The sequence below is a fragment of the Lagopus muta genome, chromosome 21 (assembly GCF_023343835.1).
Source record: "Lagopus muta isolate bLagMut1 chromosome 21, bLagMut1 primary, whole genome shotgun sequence".
Lineage (NCBI taxonomy): Eukaryota > Metazoa > Chordata > Aves > Galliformes > Phasianidae > Lagopus > Lagopus muta.
The window spans coordinates 1,773,853-1,789,590 of NC_064453.1; the positions used below are offsets into that span (position 1 = coordinate 1,773,853).

Sequence of the window (15,738 nt, forward strand, 5' to 3'; positions counted from 1 at the left end):
AGCTCACATTAACGCAAACAAGTTTTCCTACATACTCTAAAGGTTACGCTGCTGTTAGTCTGTCTTTAAGGACAGTCTTTAAGGACTGCAATGATTTCAGAGACCGACCCAGATCAGTGCCTCAGGAAAAAGCAAGTCTCAAGTTCTGGCCTTCCCAAACCCCACACATCACTGACCACAGCTTTGCCAGAGTTCTTCCACACCCAGCCCTTCCTCCACCTCTCTCCCACGCTCTGTGTCCACCTCAGCTCATATAGCCAGGAAATAGAGGTAGTAAACTGCTGAACTCTGTCTGGGAAGCCACTCTTGAGAGACAGAACTTACTGTTTTTAAATATTCACTTGAATCTCTCAACTTTCTATTACAAACCAATACTACTGCCATCAGGTCCCATGCTCTGGTTTTATTTTACAATCACACTGTGGCATTTGTTAACCACACATCACACTGAGAAAATGTTGTTTCATTAGAAAGCCAACTTCAAAACGATAAGCAGTGTGCCAATTACAAAGCCAGGCACAGCAAGTGATGGAAGTGGCAGTGCAGTGTGCTGAGTGAAGCACATCACGAATCGAGCTCCTCCATCAATCACTAATGATTTATGGATGTCAGAAAATTTCATCTACTTTGTAAAAACAATTCTTGCAGCAACATTTCAGAGACATTACTGAGCGTTAACGAAACTGAAATTATTTGCTCCTGAACTGCCAATTTACAAGTTAGCTATAACCAGAACTGTTAAACATAACAGATAACCATATCTTACCGATGTTCTTCTAGTTATGATCACCTAAGATGGCAATTCTACAAAATGTTTGCTTAGTTGGCATGCTGCTTTTGTTCAAAGCTCCTTTAATTCAAAGAGGCTCTGTGTACACATCACAGAACTGCATTCAGAAATGGACTGAAGTCATTACCTGCCTGCAGAAGGAAGTGTCAGCAAGGATTCTGGGGTAAGAATGCAAAAGAAACTGTGATAATGCTATTCTTCAGCGTTGGCACATGTCTATCTTAACATCCTCTGTGGGTACTTACAGCATTTGCTGGCATTACTACTTTCAGAGTACAGCTTAATAGCTACGTTGTCTGTGCTTTCATCGTTGTCTGAAATAGCCTCCTAACAGTAGAGATTTTCCACATGATACACTCCACAGTGGCTTTCCCATTTAACATCACTGGATTACATTTTAATTGGAAGAACAAAGGGTAAATGAGTGCAGACTTCCAGTACTGGAAACACACTGTTTATCACTCACCCTGGGTTTCTTTAATGGGTCATCTAAGCAGAAATTACAGAACTTGAAACAGGACCAGCATTCCAGTTACATGCTTTGGAAATATACACAAGAACAACCTCAGCTGTATGAAGTGAGAGGTACAGAACTTCCTGCATGGATCCCCCTGTAATTGAGATGGAGCAAGATGGAGCAGAACTGGGGACAAGATGCTCAGTGGCAGGGTAAGAATTTAGCTTATATTATGATCCATAATTACATTATCACTGAAAATTTTTTGTTGGGTAGAATGCTAACAGGCATGCAGCTGATTAAAGACTAGATTTCTAGTTGTTTCAGAGTTAAGTTCTGGCTAAATGAATTACTCCTGCCTTCTCTGGACTGTGGAGGTAGTTTTTCTTTAAATTAAAGAAGATATACTCCAATTACTTTCCCCCTGTTCTGTTAAGGAATTTATCACCACAGAAGTTAGTACTTAAAAGCCGTGGTAAAAAGCATTATGTTACAGGCAACTTCCTAACCACTAATTGAGCTACACATCTATATGCTCTGTGTTTCTACTCATGCTGCAGGGCATAAAAGTGACCAACACATGAATTAGAAGGAAGTTATTTATCCTTAGGAGAAACACTGTAGGCTATGAGCAGTTGGAACCATTTTTACCTTCCTCTGAAGCTTCTGGTAATGGCTTTGATAGAGACAGGCTACCAGACTTGATCATTACTCTGATCTGTTAAGGCCTACGTGGTACATACACTTTGGGTTAAGCCTTGCTGGCCACTGGAGGTCACCGTTCCTCTAGAGAAACGTCAGATACAAAATCAACATTCAAAGCTCCCCTTGGAACAGAACTAACGACGCTAATGGAAGAGCAAAAAGCACAGTTTGTTTTCATGCAACATCCTCAGCGACAACAGCATTAAATGACAAAGCAGTAAGATTGTCTTAATATCTATTTCTGTATGAAGATTGAAAAACTAGGTTTTGTTTTCATAGCAGTAATATTCCGTGATACACTCACTTTCTCACTCACTTGATACTCAGCTTTCTCCCTGGCTCCAGCCTCTTCACACACCTGGATGGATGGCTGAATCACACCGAGGGAAGGGAAGCATTCTTATTTTCTACACCAAGGCCTGTAGGTTCCCTTAAGGTCTTGTTCAGTCTTAAGTAGTTGTATTCTATATTAAATAGCATTCTCTGATCCTATCCGTTTTATGATTCGTTTTGGTAATATTCTTTGAAGAGGTTTCTCACTCGAGTTATTACACCCATGATGTCCACAGGTTATCAACTGAAACTGCACATAAGGAGGCCTCTGTGCTGCCTGCATATCGAAAACAGTAACATGGACTTGAGAGCTGAAATGTATTGTCACTGTATTCTGAAATTAAGTAAAGTTTCACATCTGCCACAAAATCCTCTCCCAACCATCTGACTTCAGGCTCCTCTTTGCCTCACAGATCATATACAAATTACTGCCACTTTAAAATAATTCATACAGGAAAAATTGAAGGTTTTTGGATGTTTTGAAGCAACACAAACAACAAGAAGCCACACTGATATGAATTATACTGAGACCAGAAATGCATTCCTATTTTTGCAACCTTTTCCATAATTACTAACATAAGCAGCCTACAAATTCAATGATTCTCAATGCCATTTGAGAGAAATGTCAAAATACTTAAGTATAACTTAGTACAAGTTAAGCAGTGAACACCAATATAGCTAGTGCTCCACATTTAAAAATAGAGATCCAAAAATAATTCAGCCATTTAAGCTTGCTGTTCTAACTTGGTACAGTGTAGTCAAGACTGGAAAAACTCCTACACAGATGCAGAATGCTGCAATAGAAGAAAGAGTAGGACAGTGTATTTACTTCCCTTCCTGAGGAACAGCATTTGTGTGCAATTACAGGAGACTCATCTAGTCTACTTAATGCTCCTGATACACCACCAATCAAATGAAAACATCTGAAATGCAGTTAAGATTCACATCTCTAGAGACTCTGATGAACACTCGACTAGAAATCTACAGCTAACAGGTAAAACTTGCAATTAAGAAGTATAAGCAACCAAGTATGGAAAAGCTATTGGCTGTATTTAGTAGGAAGGGAAACACACCAGATGAACTGCAACACTTGAACAGAGTAAATGACCTGAAGTAGCCCTTAACCTTCAAGTCAAAGGAACAGAGACTAAATTTGTTCTAATTTTCAGTAACCAACCCCCACACTGTAACCCTAAAATTTACATTCTGTTACAATACCCAAAACAAAAAAGCCAGCCACGCTGCCATCACCATAATCTAACAAGACAATGCAAACGATGAGTTGATACTGCTGTGCAAAATGTAGCCATAACTGCTTCTGCACACTGCAGTAGCCATGGCTTTGTAGCACTTCTTCAATATGTAATGGATAAACACTGTAAAAATAGGTACTTTGTGCTGAAACAATTAGAAAGGTTGTGTTGGTGCTTCCCCGAATGCTGTTATACCATGCTGCATACAGAGTGAGTAATCTAATATGTTCCTAACCAACCACACACAACTCAGATGGCCAAGACTGAAAACAACACTTACAGAGGTTTTACATGTTATCCTAAATACATTTCCCAATACTAAAAGCACAGCCTAGCTTTTTTCCTGACATCTTAGATCCTCCTGAGCAGTGCTGTCCTAATTATCTTTCAAAATTGTACAGAAATCCAACCCCGTTTTTTATTAGTGTTTTTAATTAGATATTTAATACCAAGGCTTTCAACCAAAAAAGTAGGTAGAAAACCAAAATTCAAGTAAACTCAGCATGATCAAGAAGTAATAGTTCCAATTAACAAGTATTTATGCAAACAAAGACAACAGATCCAAGAGTCTTCTGCACCTCTCAGAAAAACTCTGCAGAACAGAAACCCTGCAGTGCATGGCATTTATTTTCTAACACAAACTGCAGTCAAGTTGCATGATAGCTACCACTGGGTAGCTAACATAATGGAACACAGCACGTAGGTGAAGGGAGAACACAGAACGAGCCACGGCTGTGACAGAAGTAGACATCCTTGTAATTATGGTACAAAGCGCTCTGTGAACGGCAGGTATCTTAGAACACTGGCTCCTAATGCAGTGAATGTCTTCTCTGAATGCCTGAACAGCAGGCCTGGAAGCAACACTCACATGGCTCTCATCTGAAGCTCTTTCACATCATTACAGGCACTGCTGCTTGCCTGTTTCTATATTTTGTGGTGACTTCCCAGGACAATGAAAACAATACGTGCCTATATTCTCAATATTCTCAAAGTTCAACTAAAGTGTTAAAAATGTAATGCTGGTAAGGAAGAGTTCCTGACTTCTTTTTGGCTGTGTCAATAAATGCAACAACACAGTTCCTATGGTGATTTTCTGTGAAGCAGAGACAGTTACTGAGTAACAGAAGCTTTTACAAAACTAGCTTCAATAAATATTTATGCATCCAAACCTACAGACATGCACATTGTCCGCTCCATCCTAAGCTAAACATTTCCATTGTTACACCAGATATAGAGAAAAACAAGAAGAAATAATCAGAGAATTATTTCAAATAGCTACAAAACTTTCACACCTTTTTTTCTTTTTTTAAAGAAAAAGATGCAATCCTTCTCTGCCTTAAATGTTACTTCACTCTCACCTACTTGAATAATCCTCCTCATTTTAAAATGTACATAATTTGTTTTTTCAATAATGTATTACAAGTAGACCACAAACGCTTTGTGCATGTGAAGCATCTCACCTGCCATGGCTGTGCTTTAACTGGTTCTGTGGCACCTTCCCTGCTCTTGTTCATTCAGTTAAATAGCAACCTTCCTTCCCTTCGAGGTAGAAAGGTTTCTAACCAGGGAAATTAAGCACTGCTCAATAATACAGGCTGCCTTTCTCTGTTAGGACTGTGTGAAATGAACACAGAAGAGTACAACCACAGGCACCTTGCATCTCCGCTGGCTAAATTAACAAGAAACTAACAAGATTCCTTTTGAAAGCACAAACAGAAGTAATGATTTTTACCAGATCCCAGTCTATGCTGCGGAAAAACGTGTGAGACTTGATATCAGAAAACCCTGTTTGTGGCTGACAACCAAGCCTTTCCTTGGGATCCTGCAAAAAGCACAGAAACACGCTGTTACACACTGAGCCAGTTACACCCACATCTGTATCACCAACCCCATCTGTATCACCAGCATTCTCCACTGCTACACAAACAGCTGTTAACATGCACATACTATGGCTACCAAAGCACCTTCATTCTCTTTGGAGTTCACATAAAAGCTCTATTTAACAAAGTATTTTACAACTTCTGACAATAATAATTAGACTTAGTAATATATAATTCATATCCTTTCCCCACCATTTGAATGATGATGGCTCTATGGATTTCAATGAACTTAATTCAATGAACATTAGGTACCACAGATAAGAGTTTATAAATGTCTATAACAACTTCTAACTAAGGGCAGGCTTTTGAAACAAGTCTGATGTGGGAGTTCTTCAGAACTAACAAGTTGTGTGGTGGTGGTTTGGTTGGTCTTTTTTAAATCATACAGGATGTCAAGGTTTTATAGATTTTCTTAATAGTAAGCAGATTAACTTCTTAACCGTATTCCTTTCAACAGGAAGCTGACTTCCAGATATTAGATGCTAAAAATAAGAGAATGTCATTTACCTTGTTTAAAAATCCTTTTAACACATGGGAGGCCTTGACAGAAAGGAACCTTGGAATCCGGATTGGCTTCTCAAGGATAACTGTTACAGGTTTAAAAACAGTAATACTGTTGGTTCTGTTTGTTTTGTTACATTGACCATTATTTCAACACAAACACTACATTGTTCAGATATGTTACCAATTGAAAAACGGGAACATTTGGTAATTTTGGAAACTAACATACATTTTAGAACATAAGGAGTTACAGTAATACAGACTACTGCAGCAAAACTTCAAGATCGCAGAAAAAAATGTTAGCTACATGATCTTTTTATTTGTGGCACGAACAGGGAATAAAACATTTTGTGTCCTCAGCACAAGTAAAAGTTTGCTTTTAAGCAATAATTCGTAATTCCATACAATCTTAGTTGGCTTCACTTCTGTTCTTTGACATGCTTTTATCATCTGTAGAAAGGTTCCTAATTCCAGGCTGTTTCATCACAGTTCAATAAAATAAATACCTAGGATGAAACCTTAAAAATACTTCATATACTGTAGACCTGCTAGCAGCTGCGAGATGAGAAAAGGAAAAGAGAAGGCAATTCCAAGTGTCCTACTGCAACTGTTGATTTTCATTATTTTTCCCCCCCAAGAGAAATCATAGAAGAAAAAACCATACCTTGGAAGAGGTAATCTTCAGTGTTCATGTCTGGATTGTCAGTAATGATATCAAACGGAGACCTTCCTGCCATCATTTCAAACATCAATACACCAAGAGCCCACCAGTCCACGCTGAACCCTGCCAATGTTTACACAGCAGATTTTAAGCTGCTCTTCCAATTTCAGGGTTCTCTCATAATGCGAAGATTAATGGTCTGGCTCTATATGACCAGTATCAATGCATGAGACTTGACAGGAATTTGGATCACGAAAGCAACCCATATAGATTGTGTAGGTGTCTGTACACAACCCAACCTACTGATCAGATCAGTTTATAACAACACACTGGTTAAGATTATAGTTTTGACTCTGCATAAACAATGAACTTCGTCACAGCATTCCACAACCTTGCCTGGGGAACAATAGCAGTTGGGGTGTCAAGTACATCAAGGGTTGAGGCTTGATTTTTATACAGTAACACTGCATTGTTCAGGGAAAGCAGGATTTAAAACCAGCCAAAATGAACGACTTCTGAACTTAAAAGGTTGTTTTTCTCTTGCAAACTTATACAGTATAACATGCATTTAAATTTCCTCAACATATAATGGCACAAAAATGAGGAAATCCTGTAACAACAGTACTTGAACAAAGCTATGACTCTTAACTTGGATTTGTGCTCAGTTGTAACACCAAATTGCTCAGTCTCAGCTTACCATATTCTTCGCCCCTTAGGATTTCTGGTGCAATGTAATTTGGTGTTCCACAGAAAGTGCTCGTAGTGTCACCAGGGCCCAATCCTTCCTACATACGTAAAGCAGTTTAAAGAATTAGAAGTTTACCTCTACTTTGGAGATAGAAAACTGAACATTAGAAATGAACTTAGTCAAGGTCAACTCCTCTCCAGCAAAGTGATCGGCATAAAAAACATGAAGGAAGAAGTCACAAATCTGGTCCTATGCTTCAGCTACTTTGCAGCATTAAGTTGCTATTTCACAACCAATTCTGGGCTCAGTAACACTGGTGTTAAGCAAAGGGTAACTTCTGTCAGTTTCCCCTTGATATCACTAGGTACAGTGTTGGACTTAAAAGCTTAACCAGAGAAATACACTACTGAGTGACAAAGAAAAGAGAAAAGAAAGCTAAGAACATTTTACCTTGCACATGCCATAATCTGTTAATTTGATATGACCCTCTGCATCTAAAAGGACATTGTCTAGTTTTAAATCTCTGTAGATTATGCCTCTTTCATGTAGGAAGTTCAGAGCAATACAAATTTCAGCAGCATAAAACCTGAAAAAGAGAAAAATCTTAAAAACTGTACAAAACCAGTTTGTCTCTGTGAACAGGACACAAAGGAAGCTGCATTTGTTCACAAAGGTATTGAACTCTTATTGTAAAACCATTCCTCTACGAATGGCAAATGTAATTTTAAATTCTATTAATCATCTATCAACATATCAAAGAAATGTTAACTGAACATGAAGCAATAAATAGAAATACATGGAAATGGTTTGCTAATTATCAAAAATCACATCTAAAAAAGTTGACATTTCTTACCATAGCACAACACTCCAATCTTTAAAAATGACCTCTGTTTCCCCTGGGCTATTCATATTCTCTTACAGAACAAACTTCCTAAAGAATCTCATACAACATGAAATAACCAAAGGAAAACCACGGCAGCTGGATTAGTGAAATACCTTGCATGTTCTTCAGGAAGTTTTCTTTGCCGCTGCATATGAAACATAAGGTCTCCTCCATTTACATACTCTATGACAAGAAATAATCTGAAAGTATACAACACAATTAATGGCTTCCAAGCAAGTTCTCAGTAGGAAGAAAACTACTGCTATTCCTCCAATTTGATCCATCTTCACTTCCACTCTTGAATCTGACTTGCATATTTCTTATGGTTACCACAATTACTTAAGATTAGGAAAGAAGCCAAAAGAATCCTTGTTGGACCCATATCAGCAGGAGCACATCCTTTATTTGAAAGCAAAGAAAAATGAAGAAAAGCCAGACTAAACAGGAAGAGGACATTTCATTCAATTGTCCACTACTGTGAAAACTGCAGTACTACCAGAAACAGTACGAAAGACAGCAGTGTTTGATTAATATTATGGGCAGGAAATCCCTGCATTTTGCTCCACACTGCACTAAGTTACACCCTCTGAACTGGCCTTGGTAAAGCAATGGAACCCTTCCAAAGCTTTCTGGCTGCCATGGCAGTGGTTGTACTTCCTTTACGAGAAGCAGTTAGTCCAATGATTACTGTAATTTCAGATCTTTCTTACCGACTCGTTGTTTGAAAGCAGGAATGTAAACCAACCAGGAATGGGTTGCTGGATGCCTGTTCAAACACATGTTTCTCTGTCTGTACCCAATCAATATCCTGAAATAGAACAATTGAACAATCAGAACTTCTACCAGATAACCACTGTGAACACTCCCAGAAAATAAATTGTTTACATCTAACCTCCCTAGTATATAGTGTTCTCACACGTCCTTAAGAAAGGCTAAAAAACTAAAACTGGAGGAAAACAGAAAACACTTCAGCTCAATTATTCAGTGGGTTTAAATAACTGAGCTTCATTTGCTCATCTGATACTTGAAATTCACTCAATGCAGTTACCAAAATGTGACGAGTTTGTCCAACCAAAATCACCCTCAGTATTATCACAGACTGCCTTTAATACATCAACACAAGTTCTGACTACACACTGCAATACAATACAAGAATGTAACAAAATTTGACTGATAACAGTGAAGTATTTGTACCAAAATACCAAAATTCAGACCCGTAAGAAAGCATTTCATCATTTTTTCTTATAATCATAAGAAATTAAAATGTATGGACAACCGGTTCTAGCAGTAGATACAGGACATTACACAGACCACACTCTGCTCTATGAACATTCAGCAGCACCCTGCCAACAAACAAGGAATGCAAGTAGTAAGAATTCTCTATTTCTGACAGGTACTTCCAGCTCTCCAGCCAATCTGGAGATAACCAAGACAGCTGCTGAGAATTCAGGCCTTCCTGTCAAGAACAACTGGTGAAGAACTGTATGAAGGGAAATAAAGACTTCAACTCCAGGACAACCCGTCTGGCTGAGTAACTGGAGTCTCGAAGGGAATCAAGAACAATTACCAACAAAACCAAATCTGAAAGGTTTGTATTTAAACACTCCTCAAGAAGTTACATTCCAGACTGGTAAATGTGGGCCTAAATATGAACGCCACATTCCATTTTGAAGAAACATGATCATTTCTTGTTTTAACCAATTATTTCTCCTTTAGGAGATCCCAAACTAAGCTCATCATATTTGTACATTCATACAACACAGCAGTGCTACATAGTAAGCAAACATTAACAGGATCAAGCCTAGAAAAATTCATATTCTTCCAACATCTTCTGGTATCACAGCTCATACAGCTCTTCATACGTGCTGCCACTCCTGCACAAGCATGTCACACTGCAGAGTGCCACCAAAGCTGGCAGCCTGACAACGTATGGCATCGTTCTGCAAGGTCTCTCAGAGCACTGTCTGAGCAGGGCTGTGGGCTGTGAACCCATCCCCCACTCCTTTACTTAACATGGCACATCCCAGCTCTGTGGCACTGCAGGTGGCTCAAACCTCCCTTCCTTCTTCGCTGGGATTCGCTTTATCTATTCTGTCCTTCTTTTAAGTGAACGTAACTGTAAGGATTAGCACACTTGTTTGAACACTCTTCACATGCATTCCACCAAATTTATGAGTTTTATCAAAATGAGAAACATTTCAAATTGAATCTTGATGCTACACTTTAAGCAGACAGTGACAGGTGACTTCAAAAGCTAGTAAAACTCCTACGACAGAACTGCTTTCTAAGCCTTCTGCTGCCTTCTCATTTGAATGATGTTTGACAAACAGCACTACGTTTCCAAAACATGCAGTGGAATGCAGTCACAGGCTTACCTCATCATCGTGGACCAATTCTTTTTTCACTACTTTCATCGCATAGATTTGATCATTCTTTTTTAACCGAACTAGAAGAACTTTGGCATAGCTTCCACGTCCAATAACTCTGATTAAATCAAAGTCCTGTAGCCCAAGCCCCTGAGAAATCTTAATTCCATCCATTCCATCAATGACTGGTTTGATATCCTGTATAAAAAAAGAAACAAGTAGTTAACTGTTATGAACGTATCTTCTCTTTCTAGCATCTACCACAGCCAAAAGGTCTTTAACCACTGGACAGAGCTCACTGAGTTTACATGCTGTTGTCACTGTCACACAGATCTGAATGGCTGATAATAACTTATTTAGAAATATTTTGTTGGTGTCTGTTTTGCTCTCTTGTTCTTGCTCTAGTTGTTCAATGAATCATACAAGTACTCCCTACAGGAAAACAGAAGGCATTGCTTTTAGAAGTGACATTTTAGTCATCCTTAAACTTTAGGCTATGTTGACTTATACTTCACACTGAGCAAAGACCATCTTTTATATTCTGAAATGTGAGAACTGGCAGAAAATATTCTGCCACAAAGAATGCTGTTTTTAAATTCTAAAAGATAAACTTGATCTTAACTATCTGCTGGAATTATGTGATATAACACTACAGATTAAGCAGTTAAAGATTCACATCCACAACACATTTTGACTTTCCAAATTTCACCAGGATACACAATGCTTTGACACACTTCTATTGCCTATTTTTATCTGACCTCACACTACAGTATTTGCAGACAGATCAGTGTTCTGCTGAACCAACTATTTATATCAAGAATCTTGATCTAGGATTGACTGCTATTAGAAGAGATTGCTGTGAGCTTAAAGATTCTATTCAACAAAGCTACCAGAATACCACATCCTCTTTGCAGACACCTTAAATTATTTTAGTTAAGCTCAAAAGCAAGACGAGAAAGTCAGATGATTGTAATTCAGAAGAGCATCCATCAAAATTTAAATTCAAACAGTGTATACCTGAGCACTGCCATAGCAGAAACCACAGACAACAACAACAACTCATGTCTTGGCATCTCTGAATTTGAGACAAATTCTAAAGGCACATGATGGAAAATAAGGCAGTCACTTACCCAAGAGCAAGAGCTACTCAAGTGTAAATTAATAGTAGTGACAAGTATTGTAGTGGAGGTAGAGGAAAGAAGGTACAGGTTTGTTTAGAAGCAGGATAACAAATCAGCTGCTACAGTTCTGTAAAGTGCATTTAATTCAAATATGCCAGAAGCATTTTTAAAATCCTTTTGAATTCAACTCCTTTAAGGGAATAACAGTATGAAGAGATTGTGTCAGAGCCTCTACAAAAGCCAAAAAAAAAATGGCTTAAGTACATGGTACTTCACTTTTATTTCCACAGGAGCTCTCTGTAAATTATTACTTATCCAGAGAGCTGGATAGGTAATGTACTACCAGATTGAACCAGCTCTCTTAATGTTAGCCTGCAGAGGTAGCCCTAGGGTGAGAAGGGGTGTGCATCCATTAGAGAGGGCAGACAACAATGTCAAAGCCACTGCATGCTGTAAGAACCTATACAGCCAAACAATCTGCTGAACCAGTATTGTTTCAGCGTGAATGCAGGGGATAAAGCCTCTCTCTCACATCATGACTCAGATGACAAGAGCTGTATACAGAAGAAATCAGAAGAATCCAACAACATGCTTTAAAATCATTTTCAGAAAGAAAATTCAGACCTCTTATTTAAGTGGTAGCAAACAGCTGAAATTTAATTAGCTATTTGATAAAAGGTGTATGATTAAGAACACGTAGAAGTGAATTACAGAAGTCATTTTACAACATACCTCAGAGTCATCTTTAATGCTGTCATGCTTCCGGTTTGAGGGAATGTAAGGAACTGGAAAACATGTCAAACAGAAGTAGTGTGATTAAGGCCTTACTAGGAATAATTCAAAAAGTGGTACATTGTAAGATAATTCAGTATTTAAGGGTTAGCAGTTTGCTATAAATACTGTGGGACAGTTGATCATGTTTTTCTACTCTATTCTTCCAGCCTTGACAGTAGCTCCTAACCAAGGGCACTGCAAATAACCAACTCTGAGACAGCCAGGAACTCATCAGTGAACATTAGGCAGGATAAATGAGCTCCAGACCCAGAACAGGTTAAACCACGGAAGCATTGACCTAGAAGGAATAATCCCAATTCCACACAATTTAGGAAGCCTTCAGAAAGTCTCAGAGGTGCACTTACCTTAACACTGTAGGTCAGATCTGCTGTTGCCAGCAGATCCACACTTAAATTCATATTATGGAATGGTTTCAAAACATATGAGTGGAGGATAAACGTGAATCAGATGACATGCTTAAAGGAAACTCATTGTAATCAACTTGTTAATGAGCAAAGTTCATGGGACAAAACTAGAGCTCATCAGCCCCAAGTAACCTTTTGAGAAAGCAGGCACACTGGAAAGCGGGCTGTGTAGCAACTATTCCAGTCCATAGATGCACTCTACCACACCACACTTGCAAGTATGAAGAGAACTTTACCTAGAGAGCTTACTTAACTCTTCAGTCATGAACACAGAAAAGACAATTGCAACCTCTAATAACAAGGTTAAAGATTTCATCCTGTGAGGGATATCAGAGGAGGCAAAGTTACCAATGAGCAAAAGATTTTAAAGCAACAAAGACACTCACAGATTTTCAGGTCACAATACTGTAACTATACTACAGATAAGGAAGAACAGGAATTCCATCTTAACAGAAGAATACTCACTTCCATCATTTTCTTCTGAAGGGAGGTCAACTTCATCATTTTTATCACCTAACTGAGGTTCCTGGGAAGGCATGACCGAATCCTTTGGAGACAGACAAATCACACAGGAAAACAACATCAGCTCATACAGACCCTCTTAGGCCACAACGTCTTCCCAAATAACTGCAACAAGAACCCTACATTTGTAGCTTCAAGAAAAAAACCTGGATTTCCAGAAAGTATTTCAGAATATCAACACACTGCAATTGTCCTTTCTAACTACAACAGATGCCCACTCATCTCCCAAATGTGAAATTAGTATACTGTACTGCAAAGTTCAAACTAATTCTTCTCAAGTCTTCTCTGAGTCTTTTATGTGGAACTGCAACAAATTAAATGTCCAAATGATATTGTGCACTCACTTTAGAGCAGAGGCATATTCTTTCACTCATTATGCAAAGGTATCAAATGAGTTGGTAAGTATCACAATACCAAGTGATATTATATTATGTTTGGACACTGGTCTCATCCACAACTCATTATGAACCACGTAGGATGACTCCAGCACATACAGGAACACTTACAAATAAACTGCAAATCTAATAATGTCAAGGTAAGTTGTATCTAACACCAGTGAGGAAAAAAATAATGGTTTAAGCTTCCAGTTAGCAAAAAGAATGATGCAAAAAATAAGTAAAGCACTGGTTAAAATCTCTGCTGAGAATATGGAAGGGCTAAACTTCAGGGACACAGATTAACATCTAAAACCTGGGAAAGATGGTAGGGATGCCACTAGAAAAGCAAAATGTCTTAGAGAAACAGATGGCAAAACCCAGCACAGAGGTGCCAACAAGATCTAAGCGAGTGTCTTAGTTCTTAAAACATTCCTTTGGGAAACAAACACTAGGATTGTCAGTGACAGCTCTTTATCTATTTGTAAGATGAAATACTGTCTACAGGAAAAGTCAAAAATCAAGCTTGCTCACACACTTGGTCACATCTCAAGTTTTCTTTTCTCACTTTCCTGCTCACAATCTAAAGGCTTATCCTCTGTGGGCATTTTGGAAAGTGAAAATCAATTAACACCAAATGTTATGAATCTACAGCCATACACAGTGTTTAATCACTTCGGATGCACATCTACAATTAGCAGAACAGGGCACAGTAAGACATACCAGTTCTAGACAGAACACAAACTTCAACACAAACTCACCATATGCCTTTTGCAGGTCAGTGGAACAAGTATGTGACAACGTTTATGGACCAACAATTTGCAGTTGATACACTTGTAGCCTTGCCTGCTGAGACCCCATATCCTTTCACTGCACTGGCCACAGTATGCTCTCTAGAAAGCAGAATGCACATTATCAATTCCATTATCAATTCCCTCCTGTAGGCTAGCAGAGAGCGCTCACCCTACCAGGTCCCACCCTATTCACTTCCTAACAGATGTGTAACAGAATTTGTGCCACATGTGTAAAAAAGTATCGTAACAGGCAAAAAATGATACAGGACTCCACAAATCAAAATATGAAGACTGTCCTACATCTGCATTTATATACTTCTCAGGCAGAACATACGTAGAAACTCTGGAAAACATAATTAAAAATCTTATCTATCAAGTCTGATTTAAAACCTCTGCACGTTGCATTATTTAATACCTGAAATATATGGCCTTTTTTCTCCGTGTCTGGAAATGGCATCTGAATAAATTAAATTAAAATGAGGAACAAAGTAGTAAGTCAGACATTCTGCTGCTGACTTCAACAAGGCACCTCTTTAAGTAGTTTTTCCACTGTATGCGTGCTGTGGTCATTTTATACACTTTGCCCAAACTGTCAAATTGCAAACAGATCCTTTTAAGCCAAAAAGTGACCTACCTTCAGTTATCTCCCTATACACAGCACACAGGTTGCCAAATGCTGACTTGCTTACTATTCACTGTCTGCAGACTCTCTCCTGTCATTACTGCAGTGGGGTAACAACGCTGCCCACCATCCTGCTTAGGCAGCCCTGCACTCGTCCCCCATTTCAGGCTTAGAACTCTGCAACTGTCCCAAAGCCACAGAACAGTACAAGTCTGTTCCTCCCAGCAAACTGCAGTTAGTGTGGTTATTCAGATCCTCAGACTAATGAATCATACATGGTGCCCTGCCCAAAAGCATTAAACTACTACGAATCCTTTCCAGTAGTATAATGATCAGAGACTGGATGCTTTTTGAAAAGAAACTGCTCTCTATATCGCCTCTCATATCTTAATAGCTGTAGAAAACGAAGTTTAATTACATTCCATTTAGCTATGTAGCTACTCCCTGACTGGGAGAAATCCAAGCTATGCTGTCCAGGGGAAAACAAACAAGAGAAAGTGCCATGGCTGTAAGCCTTGGACATCTGCAGCCGCTTCTTTCAAAAACCCTGCTGCACCAGACTGCCCTCAGTACCCTCGTATGGGTTTGG

General features: G+C 38.8%; 1 protein-coding gene across 2 annotated transcripts in view; it reads right to left on the reverse strand.

Moving 5' to 3' along the window:
- The window catches only part of PRKCZ (protein kinase C zeta), a 39,700-nt gene that overhangs the window by 4,150 nt on the left and 19,812 nt on the right, over positions 1–15,738 (reverse strand). For both annotated transcript variants that reach the window (XM_048967522.1, XM_048967523.1), the window contains 11 exons: positions 14,495–14,626; positions 13,303–13,384; positions 12,371–12,423; positions 10,527–10,715; positions 8,862–8,959; positions 8,265–8,351; positions 7,719–7,854; positions 7,278–7,365; positions 6,584–6,703; positions 5,926–6,005; positions 5,271–5,360 (listed from right to left, as the gene is read on the reverse strand). In XM_048967522.1, coding sequence (XP_048823479.1) covers positions 5,271–5,360; positions 5,926–6,005; positions 6,584–6,703; positions 7,278–7,365; positions 7,719–7,854; positions 8,265–8,351; positions 8,862–8,959; positions 10,527–10,715; positions 12,371–12,423; positions 13,303–13,384; positions 14,495–14,626 — 1,155 coding nt within the window. The remainder of the gene's footprint in view (positions 1–5,270; positions 5,361–5,925; positions 6,006–6,583; positions 6,704–7,277; positions 7,366–7,718; positions 7,855–8,264; positions 8,352–8,861; positions 8,960–10,526; positions 10,716–12,370; positions 12,424–13,302; positions 13,385–14,494; positions 14,627–15,738) is intronic.